The sequence below is a fragment of the Anolis sagrei genome, chromosome 6, assembly GCF_037176765.1.
Source record: "Anolis sagrei isolate rAnoSag1 chromosome 6, rAnoSag1.mat, whole genome shotgun sequence".
In the NCBI taxonomy this organism is placed as follows: domain Eukaryota; kingdom Metazoa; phylum Chordata; class Lepidosauria; order Squamata; family Dactyloidae; genus Anolis; species Anolis sagrei.
This window is the reverse complement of record NC_090026.1, coordinates 29735065-29762874: the sequence shown is the minus strand read 5'-3', so window position 1 is coordinate 29762874 and position 27810 is coordinate 29735065. Positions and strand designations below refer to the sequence as shown.

The 27810-nt window shown below is 38.8% G+C and overlaps 1 protein-coding gene across 2 annotated transcripts; it reads right to left on the bottom strand.

The window, feature by feature from the left end:
- Positions 1-1811: 1811 nt before the first annotated feature.
- CCDC47 (coiled-coil domain containing 47) lies at positions 1812-27810 on the bottom strand. 2 transcript variants are annotated; one of them, XM_060780788.2, is made up of 13 exons: positions 27692-27810; positions 20505-20767; positions 19365-19472; positions 17934-18108; positions 16381-16502; positions 15558-15623; positions 14530-14631; positions 11592-11702; positions 9758-9843; positions 8293-8351; positions 7729-7838; positions 6900-7067; positions 1812-3905 (listed from the first exon to the last, which is right to left on the bottom strand). In XM_060780788.2, exons 2-13 carry the CDS (start codon positions 20760-20762, stop codon positions 3825-3827), a joined length of 1446 nt encoding a protein of 481 aa, XP_060636771.1. In that variant the 5' UTR covers positions 20763-20767; positions 27692-27810; the 3' UTR covers positions 1812-3824. The 2 variants fall into 2 exon arrangements, with proteins under 2 accessions (XP_060636771.1, XP_060636772.1); XM_060780789.2 differs by lacking the exon at positions 27692-27810 and adding an exon at positions 27585-27685.

The following is a 27810-nucleotide window of genomic DNA, read 5'->3' as shown; positions in this document are numbered from 1 at the left end:
TAGTTATGAATTAGCAATGAAAATAAGTTTATGTTTGGGGGTCACCACAACATAAGGAACTGTATTAAAGGGTTGAGGCATTAGGAAGGTTGAGAATTACAGTTCTGCATTGTCAACAAAAACTGCCTCTTCATTTCCCAGTACTATGTGATCCACTATCCTCTGCAACACAATCCAGGAGATGTGCATTGACAATGTATGTTTTCTACATGGCAATTTACTGCTGTATTCCCAAATGCAAGGAATCACAGAATTATATGCCACCTGTCTCCACTTGTACTGTAATTTGAGGCACTTTGCTAGTGCATTATAAATAGAAATTGTGCACATGCATATTTCCGGAAGCAATTTTTCAGGAGCCCTCTAAAGCAGGATTCATTGATTTCGGGTACCTTCAAATTCTTTCTCGGTCATCTATGTAGTGGTGATGTAGTTTGAGTGTTGGATTTCAACTCTGGACACCAGGGCTCAATTCCTCACTTGGCCACGGAAATCCATGGAGTGACCTGGGTCAAGTCACACACTTTCAGCCCCAGAACCCAAGGTGAACCTAAGCTGAAAACTACTTGAAGGCATGTGACACATCTAACTAACCAAAAACACATCATTAAGATTTTATTGTCTTCTATTCTGCAGGACAAGTATATAATTTTCCCAGTTGCATGACTCACCTGGCCTCATCTTTTTCAGTACTGAATGCTGCCAATTTTCTCAATTCCGTAAGACAATAGGTATGAATGCAATGGCAATAGAACTTTAAGATATTCCTCCTAATGCAACATTTCTCTTTCCAGGGCTTTTGCAACAAGTAAACAAAAAGACTATCACTTACAGCAGTTTTGTATAAACCCCAGGGAGCCCAGGGAAGCTTACAGTACATGGCCCTCTCCATTCCCTTCACAGTATCCTCACAACAAAATTGAGATTAAGATATGTTCAAAAGTCTCCACAAAAAGCTTTATATTTTAAGAGTGAATTGACTCCCAATCTCCTACACCTGGGTTCCAATACTCTGTCAGTCACTATAACATGCGCATTTTTCAAAATTCACTTTGGGGAAAAATCCATGATCTCTCTCCCTTTCATTAGTTAAACCAGGGGTGGGAAAAATATAGAAGAATCACTCCCCATGTATATGATTTTATTTATTTATTTATTTATTAACGACATGTCTACCCTGCCTTTCTCACCCCAGAGGGGACTCAATTTTCAAAGACCATATGTGAGAATATGCCCCATTTTTTTTTTGCTGAGAGATTCAAGAGGTGCAGTGAGTCCCTATACACCTTGAAGTTAACTCTTTCCTGGCTATTCACTTTCGGAACCCACTTCTTAAGTGCTACAGGAGGCACGAACCACTGTATCAAATGTATAATGTTTAGTTCTGGAAAAGGAGCTATTTAGAGGGGTTTAAAATTCATTACATCTCTGGTAATCCTGTCTCATACCTTATTTTATCACTACAAGCAAGGACTATTGGCTGGAATCCTTTGCAGCCTTGTTTTAGCCAACATCGTGCACTTCCTTTCCTGTATTCAAAGCCTTTCTTCCTAGAGGACAGATGATTGTTGAACTGTACAATGAAACCAAAGGTTGAACCCAGTGATAAAGCCAAAAACAAGACACAAATGTTGATCAGGTGTGTGTAAACTTTTGCGTTTACTTCCTTAGCTCTCATTGGAGCACAAGTCCCAGCACTCTTAGCAATGCTGGTCTACAAAGGTGTGTGGTCCAACAATTACTGGAGAAGTATATGATTTCTTATAAAACCTCATAGCAAACCAGTTATACATTTCCATTGAAACAGGAACTCTGTGAAACAATACTTTATTCAATTTTACTTTCTACATCTAGTGACAAAATAGTTTGGATCCCACATAGGATTGCCATTTCTGCTGTAAAGTACCATAAATGATAGTTATATAAAAATTATTAAATTCAAATGTCTTTTCAGGCTGCAGGTTTTTGCATTCAGATAGAACCTGTGCATTTCCATGCTCTGACAAATAGATTTTAGCACATGCTGATTTAAAGAGCAGCTTAATGTTATTGCATCAGAGATATCTGCAGATAAAAGCATCATCAGGAAAATACATTAAGAAACAAATTTAACCCTCATATTTCTTCCCATGAAACCCGCTGCAGAAAGTGCCCATAACACACAATGATCAGATGCCCTCTAGATGAGCATTTATAAAATGCAGCAATTCCACAAGACTGCAAAGCAGGCATAGCTCCAGTTCCCAGTTTTTCCAGCATATGCCAACCCTTTAGTAAATAACCTAAAAGAGATACAAAAAGATAACACATCTCTAAAAATCATTCTACCTTGCTTGGGAAATAATTGTAGTTATTTATACCCTAGCTCCTTGTCAATGGTCATATAGTCAGCATCCACAGAAACATAGAAAAGAAAGCAACACTGAAGAGCAATGACAAAAAACACATTGAATTCTAGAGAAAGCTGCTAAAAACATATGTCGGACGTAGAGAGGAAACCCAATGTGTGCACCAACCTACAACCAGCAAATACCATCTACATGGGGAAATGAATACAGCACATTGTGTGCAAAAAGGAGGTGCACACAAGCCAGTTGTGTGGAGGATAAAAAGCAAGATTCAAAAAAAGGGGATAATGCAAGAGGAACTACATGTCTGATCTCATAAGATATCTTCATGTAGTGGCCTGTATGCAGATTAATGCGCCCCAAATTCTGTATCAGGGCAACTTAATATAAAGTTTTATATTGTTTTAAACTAACAGTATTAAAATATGCTTTTTTAAAATATATCAGTAAGCATTTCCCAATTACCTATTTACACCTCAACATCATTATTCCCATATTTACAGGGCTGGATCTTGAAAACATTGAACACAAAAGCTTGTCCACATCCACACACACTGTAGCCTTTGCGATTAGCAGTGTACAGATTGATTTACAATCCGCTTGTCTCAAACTACACTAGTCTTTAAATAATACACATTTACCACCCTTGTATTTTAAGAACTGTGAAAGAATGAACCCTTTCCATCAACCACATTTGGGTTTAAAACTATACAGTCCATACTACCACTATTTCATGTTACAACTGTTTGATATCCAAGTGTGCTGATTGTACCAATCACAAAAAGGAGTTATGTTTTCCCAACTGTGAGAGTTTGGTGGTGGGAATTGTTTTCAAATATTAGCCACTATAAAATTAATATTCCCACACCCCCAAAACAGAATCAAAGTGCTTATGCATTGCTGGCACATTTTCAGAAGTTATAGGTATAAGAAATAAAAAGCAAAAGACAGAAGCGGGAAAGCTAATCCAGCAACATGGAAGACAACTGCAAAGCCCTCTAATACAAGCACCCGCATGTCTCGTAAAGACAGAACATTGGTTGCAGCCCTGAAAATACCTTTTCACAGTCCCACTAATCAAGGTAAGGGAAGTTTATTCAGGATTAATCCCAGCTGTGAGGAATGCTGACCCAGATAAAATTTCTCTTGTTGCTGACCGAAGTGTAACTTTGATGTTGATGGGATCATTTTCGGACGCAACCCAGTGTATACACGCATGTGAGGAGGTTTTCTTTAAGTTTTCCAAGAAGACCCTTATGATGAACCCAGGGAAAATTTCTTGGCATCTTAACAACCTTAATACATGTATACATGCAGAGAAATGATTTAAATATAACCCCACGAGTTGCAAATGTTAGTGTTACAAATTATTCTTAATGGGCGGAGATTAAACTGAGGGATATAACTAACTCATTGTAGGCAGCGGATTGCAATTCTGTGGTTGGCACCGAGGAAGAGATTTCTTGCAAAAGTTTTTCACATGGCTTTCACTTTGATTTGCTTCATTTTCATTTGCTTCTTCTCGAGCTTCTTCTGCTCACGCCGCAAAGCAGCCTCCTGTTGGAAAATAGAACACGTTGTATGAAATTATCAGATCCTGTGTTTCTTTAGAGGGCAAATCAGGAAACCAGTTAGAAACAAAGGCTTCAAGGAAATTCAGTTAGCTGTGCAGATTAATGGCTCTTCTCAACAATCATTCTGTTGTGCAACAACCATGCAATTGTTACTTTGTCATTGTGAGTGATTCACAGATCTCTTGAGGCAGGGAAAATTAAATTGCTGCCTGGAGCATTTCTCTTATGATAGATAGGAAGGAACATAACATAGGATAGAACCTGTTTCCCAAAAGGCAAGATAAAAATTCACTTCCTAAAGAGATGGGAAGGGGAAGAAGATACAACTTTCTAAGGAGAAAAAGGCAATCAGAGCATACAATCAGGTAACACAGATGCCATCTGAATCTCCAGGAATGTCAGTCTCCTAATATATAACAAGACCCAGACTGAGAACTGAACTCTCTTGAACTTGAAGGAAATTGGGAAGAATGCCATCCTGTCTACAAAAACAAAACAAAAACAAGAAGTGTACTATGTGAGAATTTCCTTTTCCCTTTTCACAGATAGGAAGGCATATGGCGTTGGCAGTACATTCTAAGGAGGGAGCCCACATATCACAGCAGTTACTGTTTCCTATTGCTTGAATATTTGTAAAACTGCTCAAAAACAACTTTGGCCAAGACAAAAGGTTTCTATCATTTAATGTCCTACTAATATATGCCTGATAGATTTCTTGTAAGCAGTCTCTCTCCCCAGAGATGAATGAAATTATAACACTACCAATGAAATGGACAAAGATTCTATCTGGCATTATTAGACCTGACAAGGAATATGTCAAAGTGACTATCTATCTATGTGGTTTTCACCCTTTTTAAACCACAGATGTTTCAAGCTTCAGTTCCCAGAAACCCCAACAAGCATAGTCAAAGGCAAGAGATTCCATGAAGATGAAAAAATGTGGAGGACCAAACTCCAGTACACTTGGACAGCCAAAAGATTATCCTACAAAGAACAAAAGAAGGATAAACACAAAGGTCTGTAGTAGCATAAGGGGTTTGAAACACATCTTCAAACACTAAGGTCACACTACATATTGAGAGTACTTCATTATGTTGCCTTCGAGTTGGAATGTAATTGAGTAAAAGATAGTGCAAGTAGAGTACCTCAGAAAACCAAACCATTCTTGGGTGACATTATGAAGAATATAGACATCATGTAATCATGTCATTCTGATGTTTCATCTCTTCTGACATAAGTTCCTAGATTCACACTGGGTATACAGGCATGAGAAAGAAGATCCCGACTGACAAATCCTTAACCATACACCATTACAAGCCTACAAAGGAACTACCTCTAAAATTATTCATCTCTATGTGATGAAAAAATGGAGGAGACAATAGGAGCTATATTTAAGACTAGAGGATGCAAAATCAAGAGGCTCTATGAACCTGTAGGACTTCCTGAATTGACAGCTTACTGCTCTTGTTTTGTGGACAAAACCTTGAATTCAGGTCATTTTGGAGGAAAAGCAAACTGACTCAGGTGGTTCTAGTATATATATTTGGTTTTTCCACTTTGTTGTAGTGTCAATGAGTAGATTCCATGCTTAACACCAGGACAACAAAAGTTATAACTTTCCTTACCCCTAAGACGGTAATTAGAAACTCAATGCTACAGGGGAGGTTGATGGAAGAACAGCCTGAGATGATGTGGAAAACAAAGCAGATCTGGAACTATAGGAAGCTTCAATTGTTCTATTACAACTTCCACCAGACCGGAAAATCAGGGAGATCTGTTTCCACAGCTCTAGCTGGTCTTGGAAACAGTGTAAACATCAAAAGAGAGCCAGGTAGCAATGGGGTTCCTCTCAACCATAGAAGTCCTTTTAGAGAACAATAAATTGGTATAGAGGAAGAGACCTGGCTTCAGCAGAAAATTAATTCTATTTTTGCACATTCACTTCCAGACTTAATCAAGTGCTGAATGCGGTTTCCAAGCTGAGATTATCAGCTTGGAAAAACAGTACATCTACTTATCAAAAGTCAGTTTCCCTGGATTCAAAAATTCTCTCAGAAAAGATCATTTTTATTATGTGTGCAGCTTTCAGACCTCCACACAAACTGACCACTGTAAAGATCTGCATCACCCTGACCTTTGAAAATGTAGGACAAAGCACATGGTTTACATTCTACACCACTCCCACAATGGTATAATGTTTTGTTCCTAAAGCTTTAATATTACTCTTACTGCATCGGTAGAAGAGGGTTTGGCATGGGTTCACAAGAACCCATGCCAAAATAAAAACCAATTTGTTCCCCCCCACCCACCTTTTCTCCTGCCTTTCCTCTTTTTCTACTAACACAAGTAGACTACTGAGAAAAACTTCCTGCCTTGGAATAGACAAATGAAAAAAAATAGAAGCAACAAAATTATAGAGATCCATAACATGCACTCAGAGAGACTCTTCCTTCACAGAATTCATGAACCACCGAGCAATTGTATTTCACTTTTTGAGTGGACCAATGACAGTTCTGTCAACTTTCCACACAGACTCAAAACTTGTATTTTGAGAAATGCTATCTAAACGTTTGTACTAACGGGCTTTCTCAAAATCAGTCTCTCTCATACAGACAGTACCTTGAACTGCCTGTATGAGAGGGACTGATTTTAAGAAATCCCATTAGTACAGACAAACGTTTAAGATAGCATTTCTCAAAATACAAAGTAAGTTCTGTAGGTTTGTTATTAAGCTGAATTTGCTGTAAGTCAGAAGAGGTACACTTTTAACTGTAACTCCAGCCTCCAAAAATACTTTTGGATAGAATACAAAAGGTTTAACATCCCTGTAACATTAGTTTTGCTGCCTGTGCTCCTGTTCACAAGATTTTGCCAACTTGCTGTCCCTATGACAATTGGACTTTGAATTTTTTCCCCAGAATTTGTCGGCTCAACTTTCACCAAACATTAAGGAACTTGTTTTTAAAATGTTGCTTACCTCCAGACGTCGCTGCTTCTCTGGATCTTCTTCATTCATGATCCTCTCTTTTTCTGCCCGTTTCTTTTCTTCCCTGCGGGACTGAGCAGCCTCTTGCCTTTGCACATGAGTCAGTTTCAGAAAATTCTCTTCTACGCGTGCTCTGTTCTTATCAGCTTTTTGTTTGCCCTTTGATCCAGAGCAAGAAGAGATGTAAAATAAGTCACTATTAGTATGAGCAAGCATTTTGTATGTCATACAGCACTGCAGTGAACTAAACACATATGTAAAAAAGCTGGCAAAACATATATAAAATATGCTGGATCATTGTCAGAAGCCAGTTTACTGTAACACATTCATGTGCACCAAGGTAGATTTTTTAAAAATACAGCTTTAGGACATGCAGTACACAGTGCTTCACTCTTCCTAATAAGACTACAAGGCTCAAGTTACAAGTATCCAGTGTGGAAGTGTGACTTTTTTCTATTAGAATTCCTAGGAATTCTGAGAGCTGTAGCCAAAAAGAGTAATTTCCATGCTTAGAAATCCTGCCCCAGCTCTAGAATTAGCCTCCTGTCATCTTCCAAACTCCATTTAATATTCTGGTTGGACTTCTGCAGCATCATCTGAACATCTAATGTAGCGCAGTCACTCTTGTCTGTTATTTACATCACAAGCTGTAACAAATAATGTTGGTCAACTCTGGTGAATGCGATAGTTTAAGCAAAACAGAGGAAACTTTGTCCAGTAAAAAAAAAAGGGGGGGGGGGGTTGTTAGTAAAGGCCTGCTACCTACTTTTAAAACTGCACTTTAATATGATGGGAGTGCACACAAAATGACACAACTTACTTCTCTATTCAGACGGAACTTTTTTGCTTTGTCAATAGAGTAAATCACCATATTCATCAGAGGCAACAGAGCTTCCATATCTTTTGGGGAGGTATTGCCTGATCCAGGCACTGTAAAGCAAAATGATACTTTCTTTAGATTAAAGTGCTTAGGTTGTAATCTGAAAACTACTATATATTAGCAGTAAAGTCTAAATTCCCTGATGCCACCAGATCTCATTTGATTTTGAAAACTAAGCAGAATCAGGTTAGTACTCGAACAGGAGTTTGCCAGGTGCTTTCAGAGGAAAAAACTGGGAAAGCCATGTCTGAGTATTCCTTGTCGAGGAAAACTCTTATGAAATTCATGGAGTCAACGTTGGTCCACAGATGACTTGAAGGAACATAGAAAGACACTAATATGACCTCACATGAATATATGCTATTTAGATACTGATCAGAGGAGAAAAATGCTATTAAAAGCAGAACAAACTCCTATCCAGAATTGGAAGTTAAACAGGTTTTCAAATGCAAGACTTTACATCCACAGGAAAAAGCCATTTGAAAATCATAAACCTGCCCTTACCATTGAAAGTAAACAAAAGTGTCTTTTTAGTTTCTGGCAGTTTCAAAGGCTGACCTTCCCTAGTAAAAAAAGAAAAAGAAATAATATTAGAAGGATATTAAAATCCAATATTTAAGGGCAGCACAGCAATATCAGTAGAGCCTGGAAACATTTCTTTTCAAAGCCACTTGGGGACTCTGAGAGTTGCTGCCCAAGAAGTAACTTTTACAAGATTTGCTATCAAGGTCCATTGCCAACTTTTTATGAGAATACACTTCTGGATCTAATTTGGATGACTAAATAGAACAAAGTCAGACCCTGTTCTTTTAAAGCTGGTATTTTAATCAATTATGTGGCTGGAACATAAAATCTGTATAGCTCATTTTAACCACAATTTATTGTTGTGTTTTCATTGGTTGATTCTATTCTATTTGATTTTTTTTATTTTGTGTGTTGTTATTTTATGTGATTTGGTGTTGCTTATTGCTTTGGTAAATTTCTGTTGCATTTTATATGTCTTATGTTGCACTTTTGTTGCTTTGTAAGCTGCCCAAATCTCCTTTAGGGAGATGGTGGTGGGATATAAATAAAGTTGTCGTCATCGTCATCATCATCATCATCTAATTGCACATATTCTGCTGTAAAGCCCAGCTGAGAAAGAATTCTAAATTATTCTATGAATTTTCGGTTAAAGATCAGATGGTTCTAGGGGGGCTTTCATGTGGGATGTCTCCTACCTTAAACCCACTGGGAAAATCAATGAGGATGATTGTAAACCGACAATACATCACCCCCTTTATAGAAAAATGTTATGTCATCTAGAAGAAAGCATCACTGATATTCAATCACTGTGCAACAAACAGCATGAGAGCACTCAGCCATGTTTATAAGCAGCCAAGGATCTGGTATGGCAATTTATTCCTTCTTCTGATTTTATTTATTTGTTGGATTTATATCCTACCTTTCTCCCAGAGTGGGAGTTAAGGCAGTTGATAGGGGGCAAGTGCCAAAAGATTCTTACTACAGCTTTGCTTTGATGCTGCTTATAGCATGATGGCAAGACAACAGGGAACCATTGTGGCATGACACACTGTTTATTTCCATTTTTCCCCCGCAATCAGGAAATGGGGCTGTATAGTAGGCAAATGCTATATTATATTTGCTGTAGCACCCCATGAAATAGTTGCTTAAATGGACAAAGGCATTGCTCTTTATTTCAAAATATTAACTGTTTCTATTCCATGTGTTGTAGCAATGAGCTCTGATTCTCAGCCCAACCCAAAATCCAACCTTGTCACAAACTAAGTAAGCAGCAGCACTGACCATATTGGATTTCTCAAACAGGAATTCTAAGATACACACTTCTCTATAGTCCCTAGCCAACTACAAAGTTTGCTTGGGACTTTTTTTCCTCTTTCCCTTCACCTTTCATAAGATTCAATCCAACATTCATTTCAAAGCACAAACTTTCTTGTGTCATACTCACTCTTGCATAAGTTTTGGACCAGAAAACTGGTCTGAAAAATGGACAGACTCAATCTTGTCAGCATAATGTGTGAGAAAATGGATCATCTACAGGGAGAAATAAGAAATTTATTTAATTATTTACTGTATTTGTACCTTGCTCTATTTCACCCCAAAGGGGACTCAGAGCAGCTTCTGATTGCTGGCAATATTCAATGCCACATTGAGAAAAATACACAAAATATTAAACTTTAAAATCCAATAAAACATATAAATACAATTAATAATAAAACATATAAATACAATTAAAATTAAAAACTGTTAAAACCTTGCACCTAATCCTGCCATCACAAACCAGGTCGCTTCGATTGGGTTAAAGAGGAGGACATACTTTCTTATGAAGCTACCGTCGAAAATGTCTAGAAAACTAGGAGTTCCATGTAAAACATAAGAGCAAACACCAAAAGAGCAGACTTGCAGAATCAAATAAAAGCTCCTGAATGTTGTTATTATCTATGGCTAGCCAGATGCCTCAGGTAATAGCATGAAAGTAAAAAGCTTTCCCTGTTGCTTTAGCCCCATTCAGGTGTATATAGTGGACTCAGAAGTTCAACCTACCACTCATTTGCCCTCCATGAATTTGTCTAACATTCAGCTCTGGAATCTCTGCTCCTCCAGATACTGTTCAATTATACCTCTACCATGCTTCACTAATGGTTAAGGTGGTTGGGGATGGTGGGAACTGGACTCCAACAACACCTTGAGGATGACAAGCTCCCCCAATCCCTTGTCTAACTCTTAGAAAACAAAAACCAAGTCATCTAAATGTTTTTTTTTTCTCCATGTCAGGCACGACTTGAGAAACTGCAAGTCACTTCTGGTGTGAGAGAATTGGCCGTCTGCAAGGACGTTGCCCAGGGGACACCCGGATGTTTTACCATCCTGTGGGAGGCTTCTCCCATGTCCCTGCATGAGAAACTGGAGATGACAGACAGGAGCTCACTCTGCTCCCCGGATTCGAACCACCAACTTTTAGGTTAGCAGTCCTGCTGGCACAAGGGTTTAATGAACAACAACAACATTCCATTTTGTGAATTTCACCAATCCACCATTTCAAATGATATTATTTCATAACCTAAAGTCTACTGTAATATATTTAATTGTTACAAGTCACTAGTAATTATTCATATTGTATCATTCTTCTTTATCACTACTTAGTCTTCTGAGGAAAAATATCTGGACTGAAAGCTACCCACTTGCCCAGATTTCTCCAATAAGCCTCCTTCAAGGGTGAGATTTAAGGTGTCTCATGTCCACTAGACAACATTTATATTATAAGAACAATTTTATTTCACTCAGCTATGTGGAAGCTTTGCCTCCTAAGCCAGATACACAAATTTTCAGAGCTATCAAGAGAACAAAAACACCCCTCCCACTCCCTAAACAACTAATAAGACTATTCCAAGTATAAGCAGTGCTGGACAGAAGCAAAGGAAAATTTAGGTGGTTGGGAACATTGTTACAGTTCTTAAAAATGCCATTTAATATATTGATATTTATTTATTTATTTATTTAATACCACTTTCCTCAACCCCTAGGACAGTGGTTCTCAACCTGAGGGTCACCAGATGTTTTGGCCTTCAACTCCCAGAAATCCCAACAGCTGGGATTTCTGGGAGCTGAAGGCCAAAACATCTGGGGACCCACAGGTTGAGAACCACTGTCCTAGGGGGAAGCAAAGCAGTTTCCAACATAATAAAGGGAAAAGATTCAATGCCTCACAATAACATAAAACAATATATTACATCTAGAACAATAGCATAATTATATGTTTTTAATCTGTTACGTTCCATTACCTTAGTATCCATCATTCCCTCTGTGACTTCACCCATCTCTGACAGGATAGCCAATGACTCTGGGAGCCCGTATTTTGCCCCAGTCTTAGGTTTATCACTGCAGAATTCACTCTGTCGGGAAGAGATTAACATGTAAGACAAATGCTTTGTATTTGCTATCCCTTGCTTAAGAAGGTGCCTGGTGACCCTAATAAAAATTAAGGGAGGAATTCAGGTTTCCAGTTTGGTGTGAGGAGGCAACCCTTTGTTGGTTGCCTCCTCACATCGTCACACAGTGAGTGGGTGAAACCACTGATGATTGAGAAAGTTGGTGGTGATGTTATGAGCCACATGAATAGATTGATGGTGTGAGGAGGCAATCTGCCTCCACACACCATCAATCTATTCATGTGGCTCATAACATCACCACCAACTTTCTCAATCATCAGTGGTTTCACCCACTCACTGTGACTTTTTTTAAAAAGCAGTCATGTTCTTTTCCCATCTTTGCATAAATTCACTATCATTAGCAGTACAAAACCCAATGTCTTATAATATATCTCTTGCCTACAAGGTTCAACTTTCAATAGATTGGAAAAAGAGCAGGCATACTGATACCATTTCAATTCAGATTTTTAAAAATATAAATCAATTTCCTGAAAGCTTTCAGGTGGATTGTAACATTTTAAGGCACAAATACAAGAATGAAGACAGTGTCAGTTTGACCCTTCTGTAATACTCCATGAATGAGGCAGGGCAATTTACAATAAATATCTTGCCGGGAAGCACTCCCACGCATCCACCCACAGGGCAAAGGAACAAAAGCTCTTCCATTAATTCTTTCACACAAATGCCCCAAGAGTCCTTTCCACCGATACTACAGAATAGTTAATAAATGCAGATCACAAGATGGCAAGCATGCAACCCAGCGGTTCAAAGACGTGCAAAGATAACACTATAACAAGTAAGATTGTATCCAAAATACTCTCAGAAGTAATACACATGAAAATATAAATATTTACCACATATGAATTAAAAATGAAAATAACTACATTTTTACGATACACTTATGAAAACAATTTTTATAGCTCAATCTATTTCTTGAAATTACAGTATATTAAATATTATTTATTTATTTATTTATTTAAAACATTTATATTCCGCCCTTCTCACCCTGAAGGGGACTCAGGGCAGAGCACAGCATATAAACGGCAAACATTAAACATTAAAACTTGTGCGCCAACTGCGACCGTACCTTGGGAAGTCTGACTTGGCCACGGTAGTCCACGCTCTGATTACATCCCGTCTTGACTACTGCAACGCTCTCTATCTGGGGTTGCCTTTGAAGACAGCCCGGAAGCTCCAATTAGTCCAACGGGCGGCAGCCATGATACTAACAGGAGCGGGGCGCAGGGAGCATACAACTCCTCTGCTGCACCAGCTCCACTGGCTGCCGATCTGCTACCGGGCTCAATTCAAAGTGCTGGCGTTGGCCTTTAAAGCCCTAAACGGTTCTGGCCCAACTTATCTATCCGAACGTATCTCAACCTATCAGCCCACCAGGACCCTAAGATCTTCTGGGGAGTCCCTGCTCTCTATCCCGCCGGCTTCACAAGTGCGGCTGGCGGGAACGAGAGACAGGGCCTTTTCTGTGGTGGCCCCTCGGCTTTGGAACACCCTCCCCATAGAGGTAAGATCAGCCCCCTCGCTGATGGTGTTTCGGAAAAGATTGAAGACATGGATGTTTAAACAAGCATTCGGTTAATCCGTTGCAACGGATTATGATGACTAAAGGACTGGTAATCATGGACGATGAATTTGGATTGCGACTCCAGTTACGAGATGCATTGGATGGTTATTGGTGGCCCAATAATTTGTATTGTATATGTGTTTTATGCTTTTAAACTGAATATTGTTGTTTTTTAAGTGTTGTAAACCGCAATGAGTCGCCGATTTGGGCTGAGATATTAGCGGTATACAAGCGCATTAATAAACAAATAAATAAATAAATAATAAATAAGCATTCAATGCCAGGGCACAGATTCACATACAATACATAAACATTAAAAACATTTATCAAAATATTAAAATACACAATTTAAAACTATATTTTGACATATTCTTTTTAATGTATTACAAGTAGTAGAATAAAGCATGCATCATTATAATTACTGAAAAGCTGAATTCTGGGTGTTTCATAAGTACTACAGAAACTTTGAGAATTAACTTTTATGAGTGACAGGTTGCATACAGTTAGTCTAATCGAAAGAGTATGGGGCCTATATTTATTCAGACTTTGAAATGAAGATATAAAACACAAAATATCATAAACTTTCAAAAGGGACCCCAAGCAGGAAGCAGCCAGGCTTTGAAGCTGCAAGGCTATTCAATGCTAATCAAGCTGGACAACTGCAACATTCACACTTGCCTCCAACAGACAAGAGTTTTTTTCTCCCACCCTGGACATTTCACAGATATATATACTTCACTTGCCTAGTTCTCAACAGACCTCACAACCTCTGAGAATGCCTGCCATAGATGTGGGCAAAACATCAGCAGAGAATGCTTCAGGAACATGGCCATGCAGCCCAGAAAACCCACTGCAACCCACTTGTCTTCTGTTTATATACTGGAGTTCTTTCCCTCCTTTGTCAAACCATCTCTTTCCTCTTTTCCAGGACAAGCCAAAATACTGTGCACATTCAACTGTCACAGTGCTTGAGGGAGAGAAGGAAATGCATGGCAATTCTGAGGATCCCATCAGGTTTGTTCATGTGGCACCAAATCATGGTTTGCAAACAAATCTGAATCATTTCTGCTGAATTTTGCACAATGACCACAACAAATATGGAAGGTTTTGAGTTCTTACTAGGTAATCTGAAGAAATGTATAGTTAAAGAGTATTATACACATACTGTCCTAACTCTGGATTCCACTTTTCCCAATCCCCAATACATACCAGGTCCTGCATCTCCTTTTGAAGCCTCACTAAGGCTTTTCTTGTCCCAACAGCAAACACGTAGGTATCCATGTCATCATCGTTCATAGTAACTTTTATTTGCTAGGCAACACAAAAAAAGTTAATCACCCTATAAATCTTCACAGCAATATCCATTCATAACAGAAATGGTGAAGAATGGTGAAGAATAAGGATCCCAGAGTTGCACATTGCATTTTCAATACCATAAATGGATCATGGCCATTAAACTAAATCAGTAGTGTGCTGGAAATGGATGACAGGACAACAAGGAAAATCATCTAAAGTATAATTAGGAGGGCATAAAATGAGAGCCTATTTTCACTTCACTTTACATGTAAAGCCACCGCTAATAAATAATCTATCATCACAGAAGGCTCAACTGCTTTGAGGTAAAGGATCAGGAAAAAATTGTGAGGAAGGGGGGCCTTTTCCAATTTGAGCAAGGAAGGGACAAAATGGGAGAGTTTTGTCTCTGATTTCATGCTCAGTCTGTATTCCAGCACTGATCTATGTTTAAATCCGCCCTTGTTTTTAGGCATTTTTTGTCAATTTTTTTCAACTTATATATATATACAGAGCCCCCTATGGCACAATGGGTTAAACCCTTGTGCCAGCAGGATTGCTGACTGACAGGTCAGCAGTTCAAATCTGGGGAGAGCAGGTTGAGCTCCCTCTGTCAGCTCCAACTGCCCGTGCAGGGTCATGAGAGAAGCCTCCCACAAGGATGGTAAAACATCAAACATCCAGGCATCCTCTGGGCAATGTCCTTGCAGACGGTCAATTCTCTCACATCAGAAGCGACTTGCAGTTTTTCAAGTTGCTCCTGACACAACCCCCCCTCCAAACCCCCCCCCCCCCCAACTTATATAGGTTAATGAATGAAACAGATATTCTTCACAAGACTGTGAATATATCAAATTCACAAAGCTTTGATTTGATTTGTCAAACACAGGCCCCTGAATTAGCGCTACTAATGTTCTCTGATGTTGTAAAACTAAAATACATACCACTTGATCGCAGGCCGGCCTCATCATGCGAGCAAGCACATTCAGCAAATCTTGTCTTTTGAGAAACTAAAAGACATAATTTTGAACAAAGTTTATTCCTGTTCAAGGTTTGGTATAGTCTTGTTCTTGAATGTACAAGAGCAATCCCTACCACCAGAACTAATAAAAAACCCAAATTCCCTTAAGGAGTACCACAAAATGTCATGTGTACTGTAGAAGTGCAAGGCAACTCTACTGTAGCTCTCATGTATGCATGTTTATTTCACTACTGCATTAGGTGTACAATCGAATCGTCTCCCACCACAAAATTTAAGATGGCATCCAGTTCCTTAGTGACAGAAGCACTTTGGAGAAGTAACTTGATTTTTGCAGAAAATAGATATTTTAGTTTTTCACTCTGAAAAATAGGTTGCCTTTTCAGTCTGGCTTAATATTTTCATATCTAGTCCTTTGGGCCACTTATTTCCAAAAGGAAATAAGTGTCCTATTTCTGTATCTGCTTTAAGGAAAACAGCAAAATTCACACATACACTTCTTCCTGATTCTAACCTGTCCAAAGAACCTGACTGAGAAAACAGAATACCATGATAATAGGCAGATCCAGAAGGTAGCATATAGAAGAGGAAAGGGACCAATTATTCTTGCAGGATTCTTTGTTGTTCTTTATACTATTTGACAACTATTTGAAAATAGAGATATATAATACAGTAAGACCCTTTCTTAACATTGCAAATCATGCAGAGCTCTACTATTAAATTGAGTGGCACCATCTGCTCTTTCCTGAATTAAAGCATTGAACATTTTAAGGTGTTCCTTCCCATACCTTGAGCTGGATAAGCATGCCCTCACAGCAAACTCTTCCAGAGCACCAGAGATTATAAATATGTTCATTCTCTTGGTTCAGCTTGCCCGTACTTGTGGCCTCTTTATTGGTGCCGTCATCCCCTTGAAAGAAAGAACATGCTACTTAAAATGGACTTGTGACTGTAAGCCTAATGTACATCGCAGTTTACGCCAATGAATCTTTGAACCAAACTCAGAGGCTTTGTTTAGTGCAAAATAATGGAGACTGCTGCCCACTAATGCAGCTGCCTCCAATCCATAAGACCAATAATTCAAGGTTCTAGAAAGAATTCAGAAAGATTTGAATATCTTGTGCCAGCCTACCCCCCAAAAAATAATTTCAACTACTACTTTCTATCATGACTTTTAAATTCAACTTAAGCAGTATCTTAAATTGTCTCTATACCACTTCAAGCATGCAAAGAAGCCTGAATATTTCAGTAGTTGTCTAAGATGTACAAATACTTTATGGTGGGCAACACTATAAGAAGAGAGCTGTCAAATTTCTATACATCTAGCACTTTGGAAAGGATGAACTTTGCCCAATTAAATATATTTTCAATGAATATTTATTAAATATATGAGAGTAGGTCAAAAGGTTTTGTATCCTGTGTCATAAAAACGTTATGAACATATAACAGCAGAAATATCCTCTACTCAAAACTACCTTTCAGCCTAGACACCATCAATTTGTACACATTTATGTACTTATGATTTTAAAGTTGTTTTAACGTCATTCAAGTCATTGAATCTGAAACCACATAGGTTGTCTGTTTGGACCTCTGAAAGACAACCTACGTGGTTTCAGATTCTATGACTTGAATGATGTTAAAACAGCTTTAAAATAACAAGTACATGGGGGGGGGGGGGAGAAATATTGCTCTCTAACACAAACCTAACACCTCTACCTATTACAAAACTACTATTTATTTATTTACTTACTTACTTTATTTCTATACCGCTTTTCTCAGCCCTTAGGCGACTCAAAGCGGTTTACATAATACAAGTTATCAAAAGACAGTATCATAGCCAATTAAAACACACTATACATTATACATAACAATCAAAATCAATAAACAACTACACAAACTCATCCTTAACTCCCCAATACCTTTACCTGTGTGTGTGTAAACTGACTTCCCATTTGTCAGAAAATAAGTATATAATTTACATTCTTATATTAATTCTTAATCTCTACTTTTTAATTTAAACAATAAAGGAAAACTATAAACACTTCCCCTATAACCCCATCTCTTCCTTCAACATAATCAAGTCAATTAGTCTTTGAGTTATTTTAAAGGTACAGCTGCGATGTTGCCCACTTTGTCCAATTCTCTCCTCTGACTTTCCATATTCAGTGTTCATTTTACACAACTTTTTTCACTTATATTTGCATGATATAAAATGACAGCTCCATGCCAATGCTTAGCTGGCCTTCCTCCTTGGTGACTTCAACATTCATGCTGATATTTAATGCTGCAGTACTGAACCCGCAGGTAAGGAGCATGGAGGTAGAGGTCAAAACCAACTCACCAACAAGGGCAAAGTTACTTTCAAGTAATTCCCGGTGACTACTGAACCAGGCCTGAGCAAGACGGTTGTTCTTATTCTTCCCAATGATGTAGTTCATGATGTAAGCAAGCAGGCCGGTTACCATTAATATTTCCATGTAATAACTCTCCCAACTATTTTGGAGATGGGCAGGGACCTGTTAAATGCAGATTTGGTTAGATTTGTTCTATTTTGAACATTCCCTTAACACAAATTCTGCCTGACAGCTATAGTATTTTTTTATTCAAAATTTTTATCACCTGTGATCTCACAGGTTATCTCCTCTGAATTAATAAATAATACTTTTTCTTTTACGATGTGCATACCACTTCGTTTCTATACATAAAAATAACAATTAATTCCATATATCCATATTCCCCCTACAGAGAGTGCTGATTCTAATTTTATTTAAATTTAATTACCTCATTGTAATCAATATTTGATAAAGAGTTAATCTAACTTGGCTCCAAGTCAATTGAATTTCAGAGCCAAGAACGAATTTGGAATGTATATCAGTCTCATAACCAAATACAGGACAACACATTGCATTGCAATGTCCCAAAGAACTACAGACCTAATTAAGTTGCAGAAACATTAAGAGAAGCATTTTCAAGTTATAGCATACACTTGCAGAAGCAGAAAGGCTACTAACACTCTCAAAAGTGTATTAGAAGAAACAGAAGTGAAAAAGAAAAGAAAATTGCAGCTTGACAGGAAAAAAGAAAACAATTTCAACTTTTAAATGGATCAAATTTTTACAATGTGGTTTGATACTCTTTTGGATTGTGTGGATTTGATTTTAAGATTGCCTGGTCAAAAATTGAATAAATATTGTCTTCTTCCAGCCCTACAACTTTATGAAATTATTTATTTTAAGCACAACTTAAATCCTTTATGTTACCCGTTAAATGCTTTAGTACTACATGATGCTTAGTGACATTCTGAGTACACAAGGAGAATGAAAGAAAGCTGTCAAATAGGAAGGATACTTGGAATGAATAAAATATTACTTTGGATGACACCAACTTCACATAAGATCTAATCTCAAAAAGCTATATGCTTTTTCTGCAAAGGGGGGGGGGGCAGTGAGGATATGTATTTATTTATTTTATTTATTTACTGTATTTATATCTCACCTTTCTCACCCTGAAGGTGACTCAGAGCGGCCTTACAATAGGTAATAATTTAAGGCCACATAAGACTGAAAAATAATAAAATAAACATACACATTAAAAACATAAATATAAACATAAACATTAAAACTAACTACTCAAAACCACACAATTTGAAATAATAGTCCAGAAGCTGTTCCAGTTGCGATTGCGCATATTCCATCTTCATTTATTCAGTTAGGGCAGGAACAAGCTTTTGTAATTAAGATCGAGATGTAAAAGTTTCACAACAGGCACTTACATCCACAATGGTTATGGGATCTTTACTTTTGCCAGGAGTTGCATCAGGTTTCTCTTCATAGCCTTCAAATTCTTCATCATCATATGGTTCACTTTCTGCATCACCTTCCTGAAACAAGAATACACAAAGTCCAGCAAAACCAGTTGTTTCAATAAAAGATGTTTCTCTGCTGAATGCTATAGAACTACTACTGAACTCTCCTTAAATCACAGGGTTCACTTTGGATTAAGTGGGCTTGAGACAGAAGTTGGCCAAAGGTGATCACTGATGTTCTGCCCATCCGAAGTATGATATGTCTGCATGGGATTTCGGGAGGGCAGTTCAACAAAAAGCAAATTCTACTGTGGTCTCAATGATGTCGCAATCCCATCTACCCAGAAGTCAGAAAAATCCCTTCTCTGCTGCTTTTTTGTAGAGAGATTTCATTTCACAAGAAGACTTTGACTCAACTGACCCAGTCTTCCTCTTCTTCTCAGTCTCTATATCTGATACATCAGGCAGTCCCCAAGTTACGAACAAGATAGGTTCCGTAGGTTTGTTCTTAAGTTGAATTTATATGTAAGTTAGAACAAGTACATTTTTAAAGTGTAACTCCAGCCAAAATAGATATCTTTTAGCTTTGAATAGCACAGTGAAGGGTTAACAGCCTTGTGTTTATCTGTCTGTGTCCCTGTTCAGAATATTTCGCCTCACTTTCTGTTCCTGTGATTATTGGATTTTTTTAAAAAATAGCTTGTTGTGGAAACAAGGATTCACTATAAAGCTTCAGTTGAGACATCTTTTCCCCATAATAACTCTTTCAGGAGTGAATTTCCCTTCCTAGGGGTAGATTTCTTTCACTTCCTGTTGCCTCACTCCCATTTGTAAGTATGGGTCATTTGTAAGTTGGATGTTTGTAACTCGGAGACTGCCTGTATATTCTGCTTTTCTTCCAGTTTGGGGTTCAGTGGAGCTATAATGTTTTCTTCCTGTGAATATTTTAATTTGCCTGTTTTGGTCCTATGCATTTTAAATGTCAGATCTTAATAACAAGCACATTGTAAAGTCTAGTTTCACCAGCAAGATGATCTGGACCACTCCAATCCTCTAGTATGCAACAAAAAAACCCAAGTCTGACCAGGTCCCTTCATATGGTATCACCTGGGCATCAGCATCCTCAAAGTCAAGTCCTTCATCTTGTCCTTCGAGTTCAACCGTGGCCTCTTCCTCGTCATCCTCTGTTGTCACAATTCGCTGGGGAGATTCAGTTGCAGGATCTTCAATCACATCTTCGAATTCAGCAAAGTCATTATCATCATATTCCACAATGTCATCTCCATCATCAAACTCATCAAACTTTGCCAGAGATATACCCCATGGGACAAAGAGAGCAGCCACGAAAAAATACACTGTTCTCATGATTGCTGCAATAGGAGAGATATAATAAAAATATCAACATCTTTCCACTTTAAATACTGTACCTATAACAATGCAACAAAGGGAATTTACCACCAGCTGTATAGACATATGAGGAAAAAATAATTTTATTGCAAGTTTTAGTTTCATTTCACTTTGTATATCATTTGAATACTTAAGAACTGGTGCTTCTCTTACAATACATTATGTCTCTTTAAGAACACTCATGAACAAGGCACAGTTGTGAGATAACTGACCCACTTAAAAACATTCATGTAGGCAACATAGGAGTCATGTTGCATCATTGTTCTAGAATTGGAAGAGAGTTGGAAGAGACTACAAGGCCATCCAGTCCAACCCCATGCCATGCAGGAAAAGCACAACCCAAAGCACCCCCAACAGATGGCCATCCAGCTTCTGCTTAATAACTTCCAAAGGCGGAGCCTCCATCACACTCTGAGACAGAGAGTTCCACTGCTGAACAGCTCTTATGGTCAGAAAATTCTTCCTAATGTTCAGACGGAATCCCCTTTTCCATAATTTGAACCCATGGTTCTAAGTCCTATTCTCCAAGGCAGCCTGCTCCCTTTTCCTTATGACATCCTGTCACATATTTAAACATTGTTATCATGTCTCTTTTCAGCGTTCTCTTCTGCAGACTAAACATAAATTACTTAAATGTACAAAGTAAAGCAGCCATTGATTTATTCTTGTTTCTAACTAAAAAGTAGCTCTAAAATGAACCCAGCACAGGGCTTTCTTGGCAAGATTTTTTCAGAGTGGGTTTGCTTTTGCCTTCCTTCGAGACAGGGTTACTTGTCTAGGATCACCATAGTGTGTTTCTATAGCTGACTGTGAATATGAACCTTATTCTCCAGAGTCCTAATCTCAACCCACTGTGCCACTCTGGTGAGTAAACGTTGACTCAAGAGGACGATTTCTTTTTCCTCCTGATTCCTCTGTTCCACCACATAAGTGTCAGTCAGCCAGTAACATAAGCTATTTGCCCATTTGTTTGCATGGGTTATTTGCCCTATGCAGAATGAGAATTCAAACAACTGAGTAACCATTTTTCAATGGGATCAGCTGTCAACTCTGAGTGTGACATTTGTCTAGAATATTTAGCATACGGACATATACTGCCTGGAAGATTGATACAATGATGATATACTTTCAATTATTTTTAACATCTGTATTTTACCATGGCTCCCTGAGAAAGTGCATCTACATGTCAATGGACACTCAGAAAGAATTCTAAAAGGATGAAAAGCTCAGACTGCTACTTGAAAAAGCCATGCTTATCCCACAATTAATTTACAAGTGATAAACAAACAATGTATTACTTGTAAAACATTTTCACTCCCAGGCCCCTTCTACACTGCCATATAATCCAAATTATCAAAGCATATAATCCACAATATCTACTTTGAACTGGATTATATGAGTTTACCTTGTCATCTAATCCAGTTCAAAGCAGACAATCTGGATTTTATATGGCAATGTAGAAGGGGCCTTAGTAGGACTGTAATATCCTTTCCATTTGCTGCTGCAGAAGTACTGTCCCAAGCAGTAATCAATAAAAAGATGTTTATCTGCAATTCCTAGTATCACTGTATTCCCAAAGTTTTAGCATCCTTTTAAGGGTTATATTATGGGTTGACAATGCCATTATTAGCCTCTTGCTACATTAATATTTTCCTATTCCACAGTTCCAAGAACTAGCTCTTTAAAAAGCACACAATCTAGGTTACTAATCTAAAATTAGCAGTAGCAACCAGAGCACCTCTCTCCATCCCACCATCAGCTACATTTTTAGAAACTGCCAGGCTTAGGGAAAAGATGCCTGAAGGAGAACAATGTTACAACTTTATTTTTTTGCTACATGTACCATCTTTGAATATTAAACTAACTTGAAATTGCAGAAATGCACCTGTTTTAAAATTTAAAATAACAACAAATGTTCCTGACAAGATTTGTTCAGAGGGGGGGGGGTCTGCCTTTGGTTTCTTCTGAGGCTGAATGTCGCTAACCCAAGGTCAATGGGTTTCCACAGCGGAGAGGGGATTCGAAATCTGGTCTCTAGAATTATGGTCTAACACTAAAACCATGCTGGCTGTGGGAAAAAGGATTTAGGAACTGTGAGATGCAAGTCCCGGGTGACTGTCCCCTCCCAACCCATTATATACATTAATAGGATGAAGCCTGTTATCTTGAGTAGTAAATAACTAGCTATCTTGAGCCATCCAATGATTCACTGGTTAATTAGAAGAAAGAAACAATAACATTTCTGTGTTATATGTAGTGGCATCAAATTGCTGCCAAATGTAAGCCGTCCTGAGTCCCCCTTTGGGGGTTGAGAAGGAATGGGATAGAAATACCAGAAATAAATAAATAAAAAGCAAAGCTATAAAGCAAATTTGATTGCTTGAGGTCTTACCAAGCATGATTACAAAATATGCACAAAATCATACTGATGAGAATTGACCAGTACATAAAATGGTAGGGCTCTTACTTCCCTTGCTTTGGAAACCATGCTTCTATTAATACAAGAAAATATGGTATTTGCTTTCTTTGTTGCAAGATTACAATGCTGGCTCATGTTTGGTTCATGATCAATAATCCCATGGACCTTATCACGTGTAGTACTGCTGAGATAAATATTCCCCACTTGTACCGTCTTTCTGTGTGTGAACATGCAGTCTAAATGTACATTTTTGCATTTGTCTCTTTAATTTAGTTTCATTAATTCACAGTTCAGATTCCTAAAAATGAATTAGGAAACACTTTTATCAGTCTTAATTCTACATTTAAATATGACAGTAATTAATTAACTTTAGCAAGCAACTAATCTGTATTAAGTCATTTTGGACAGGCACTGTTGGTTGAAAAATAAACCAGCCTAGCCTGAGTTTGGAAAGAAACACCCAAGTCAAATTCCAAGGAGCTAGTATTGAATTTCTAGGTACACAAGAGATTTGGCACTTTGAATCTGAGGTCTATCATAAGGGAAGGTTTTAAAAGCAAATTTTCTGGTTGCTGGATATTTTGGCTTTTGCAATATAGGAGACAGTAATGTAATTCTGCAGTATAGGAGACAGGAATGTAATACCGATACCCAACAATATTGGTATTTGCCATTCCTCTGTATAATGAACACATTTTCTCCCTATTCTACATAATTGCCATACACGTACTGTTGGTTTTGTGCCTTCAGGTCACACAATGTTAAGGCTGTCTTACCATTCTTTTGATCAGAGGGGATTTGCCTTTTCCTTCCTTTGAAGTTGAGAGTGTAATCTGTCTAAGGCAACCCAACAGATTTCCATGGCCAGGCTGAGATTCAAATCCTGGTTTCCATATTCGTAGTCCAACACTGAAAATACTACACTGTGCTGGTTCTCTACATATACAGTTTTTATACCAAAACCCTGGAAACTTGCCTCCCATCTTTGCTTTTAAATATTTTCTCCTTTAGCTATTTCAGGATTGTGCAGTCCACACAAATATGGTTGGAGGAGCATGGAAAAGGAATAAGAAAGAGAAAGGAGATAAATAATCAGAGTTCATGAAAACTGAAAGGCGTATTTTTAAAAAAGGTCAGAACCTATTTTCTGCAATTTGTCTTCAGGTGGCCCAACCCTCATAGTCCATTAATATAACCCTAGCATTCATGAAGTGAAGTTTCAATTTGTTTTTATTGGCTTAAGACATTGAATCAAAACTAGTTAAATGCTTGGAACATAAGCAGGCAAATGGCAGACCCACAGATGTTATTGAACTGCAACACACGTTCGTCATAATAACTTCCAATAATGGTGAGGAATACTAGAAGGTTCTGGTGCATAGCTACATTTGGAGAACTACACTTTGCCCATTCCTATCTTTTGAAGATGACAGAGTAAGACAATGTTGACAGTTTAAGCCCCTGCCAAAAGCGACTGGACTGCAACTCCCATGATCCCTACAAGCAACACAGCCCATAGTGAATGGTTGAAGAGCTGGAAGCAACAATACCTGAAGGGTCATGGTTGAGTTACAACTGCCTTAAGAAGTAAGCTTGCATAGATTTTTATGTCCAACTTTGGTGCATTTACACCGTGGGATAAATGCAGTTTGACCCCACTTTAACTGCCACGTCTCTAGACTATAGAATCACAGGACTACAGTTTGGTGAGACACCAATGCTATTTGGAAAAGACCTAGTAAACCTGCAGCTCTCAAGATTCCACAGCACTGAGCCATGGCAGCTAAAATGGGGTCTAACTGCATTAATTCAATAGTTAAGATCATGCATTCTCAAACCAGGGCCCTCCAGCTGTTTAGGCCTCCAACTTCCAGAATTCCCAACCACTGAACAAGCCAGTTAGGGTTTCTAGGAGTTGGGGGTACAAACAGCTGGAAGGCGAGGGTTTGAGGATGCCTGGTGTATACTGATCCCCATTAACAATATTTTTTACAAAACATTGCAAAATACTTTGAGTTTCAAACAGGGTAAAAAGGACAGGATAGAAATTGAAATCCTCTTCACCTTCATCCGCCCTTCCTTTCAAAAGTAGTAAAGAGCTTAGTAACATTGTGGAAACCTACTGGGTTTCATTAAAAGGCTACATCAAAAGGAGTATAATAATAATAATATTTCTTACCCGCCTCTCCTCATGGCTCGAGGTACGTTACAAAATAATTAAAAAATACATAAGCACTGCAAAAACACTACAAATACATACACTAAAATGTACCTCCATAAAGTTACAAACCAAAATGTATCTCTACAAAATACATACTAAAACACACAAAACAGAGATCAAATGAAGGACACTTAAAATCCATGTTTAAAGACTATCTGGGTAGGCAGACAGTCTTTATGTGGTTTTAAAATTCTTACAGCTTATTTAGCTGTTGGAGTTCTTCTGGCAGGTCGTTCCACAGTCGTGGGGTAGCCAATGAAAATGTCCTCTGGGTGGTAGTTGCCAGCTCGGTTCCAGCTTATAGGAGCAAATGCCCCCCAGAAGACCAAAATGTGTGGGGTGCATTGTATAGGAGAAGGTGGACATTTAGGTAACCTGGACCCAAACTATTAGGACTTTCAAGGTCAAAGCCAACACCTTGTACTTTGCCCAGGAACTATTTGGCAGCCGGTGGAGTGACTTTAGGATAGGTGTGGTATGTTCACTCCTAGATGTTCCTGTAACCAATCTCTCTGCTGTATTTTGAACCAGCTGGAGTTTCCAAACTTGAAACAAGGGTAGCCCAATGTAAAGCACAATGCAGAAATCCAACCTTAAGGTTACCAGTGCATGAATCTAGGAAGGGGTGCATTGGTGGAACAGCCGAAGCTGATAATAAGCATCTACCTGGGCTGATATTTGGAGAGCCAGAGTCAGGAGCATTTCCAAGCTGCAAACACAGTCTTTTAGGGAGTGTATAAACCCATCCAGAACTGGTTGACATACCTCCATCCCCAGATGAGGGCCCTTGATGGCAAGCACCTCTGTTTTGTCTGGATTTAGTTTCAATCTGTTTTTCCTCATCTAGCCTATTACCTGCTCCAGACATCCATTCAGAAGAGACACGCTATCCTTAGCTGGAGCTTGTTTTGAAGGCATGGAGAATTATATTTAGATCGAAGGAAGTCATGGTTTCCCTCTATTCAGCTTTAGATAGATCTCACCTGAAATACTGTGTCCAATTCTGGGCACCACAGTTCAAAAGAGATATTGACAACCTGGAAGGTGTCCAGAGTGGGACGACTAAGGGCCCTTTTACACAGTCATAACCCAGAATATCAAGGCAGAAAATCCGACAATATCTGCTTTGAACTGGGTTATCTGAGTTCACACTGCCATATATTCCAGTTCAAAACAGAAAATGTGGAATTTTATGCAGCTATGTGGAAGGGGCCTAAGATGATTTCCACATATTGCCATGAATTCCTATAAGAAGCATCTTAAAGAACTGGATAGAGGAGACATGATAGCCATGAATAAATATGTGAAGGGTGTCATAAGGAAGAGGGAACAGGCTTGTTTTCTGCTGTCCAGGAGATTAGGATTCAGAACAATGAGTTTAAATTACAGGAAAAAATATTCCACCTTAACATTAGGAAGAATGTATTGTCGAAGGCTTTCATGGCTGGAATCACTGGGTTATTATAGGATTTTTCGGGCTATATGGCCATGTTCTAGAGGTATTCTCTCCTGACGTTTCGCCTGCATCTATGGCAGGCATCCTCAGATTTAAGGAATAGCACTGTGGTCCTCACAACCTCTGAGGATGCTTGCCATAGATGTAGGCGAAACGTCAGGAGAGAATGCCTCTAGAACATGGCCATATAGCCTGAAAAATCCTACAAGAATCCATTAGGAAGAACTTCCTGACTGTAAGAGCTGTTCAGCAGAGGAACTCTCTCCTTCAGAGTGTGGTGGAAGCTCCTTCCTTGGAAGCTTTTAAACAGAGGCTGGATGGCCATCTGTCAGGAGTGCTTTGATTGTGCTTTTCCTGCATGGCAGGAGGTTGGACTGATATGGGATCCCTTCCAACTCTATTATTCTATGTGTGACCTTGAACGAGCCACACTCTCTCGGCCTCAAAGGAAGGCAAAGGCAAACCCTGGATGAACAAATCCTACACAGGAAAACCTCGTGAAAGCTTCACCTCTGAGTCACCCTAAATCTGAAATGACTTACAGGAACGCACAACTCCCAACTTTCCTTCACACTGAGTACAGATTTGGGATTGCAGGAGCCAAAGAGGCCTACACGCTAGAAGGAGAGCCTTCCATGGGCATGAAACTGCCCACTTCGGTCCAGGAGGGGAATAATGACTTACTGTTTCCGAAGAGAAGCCCCACAGGCGGCAAACACCGCGCCCTTTGGCCTTCCCCCTTCTCTCCAAGCCCCTCCGACCCCTCTCTGACTGTCCGCCTCCCTTCTCACCTCGGACCGGCGCTGCGACTACGGCGCTCCGAGGCCCACTTCACACTTCCCTGCCGAAGTTAACGCTGGAGGAGGATCCTTCCTCTTTTCCTCCGCCGTAAAGTGCGCAAATGGCGTAA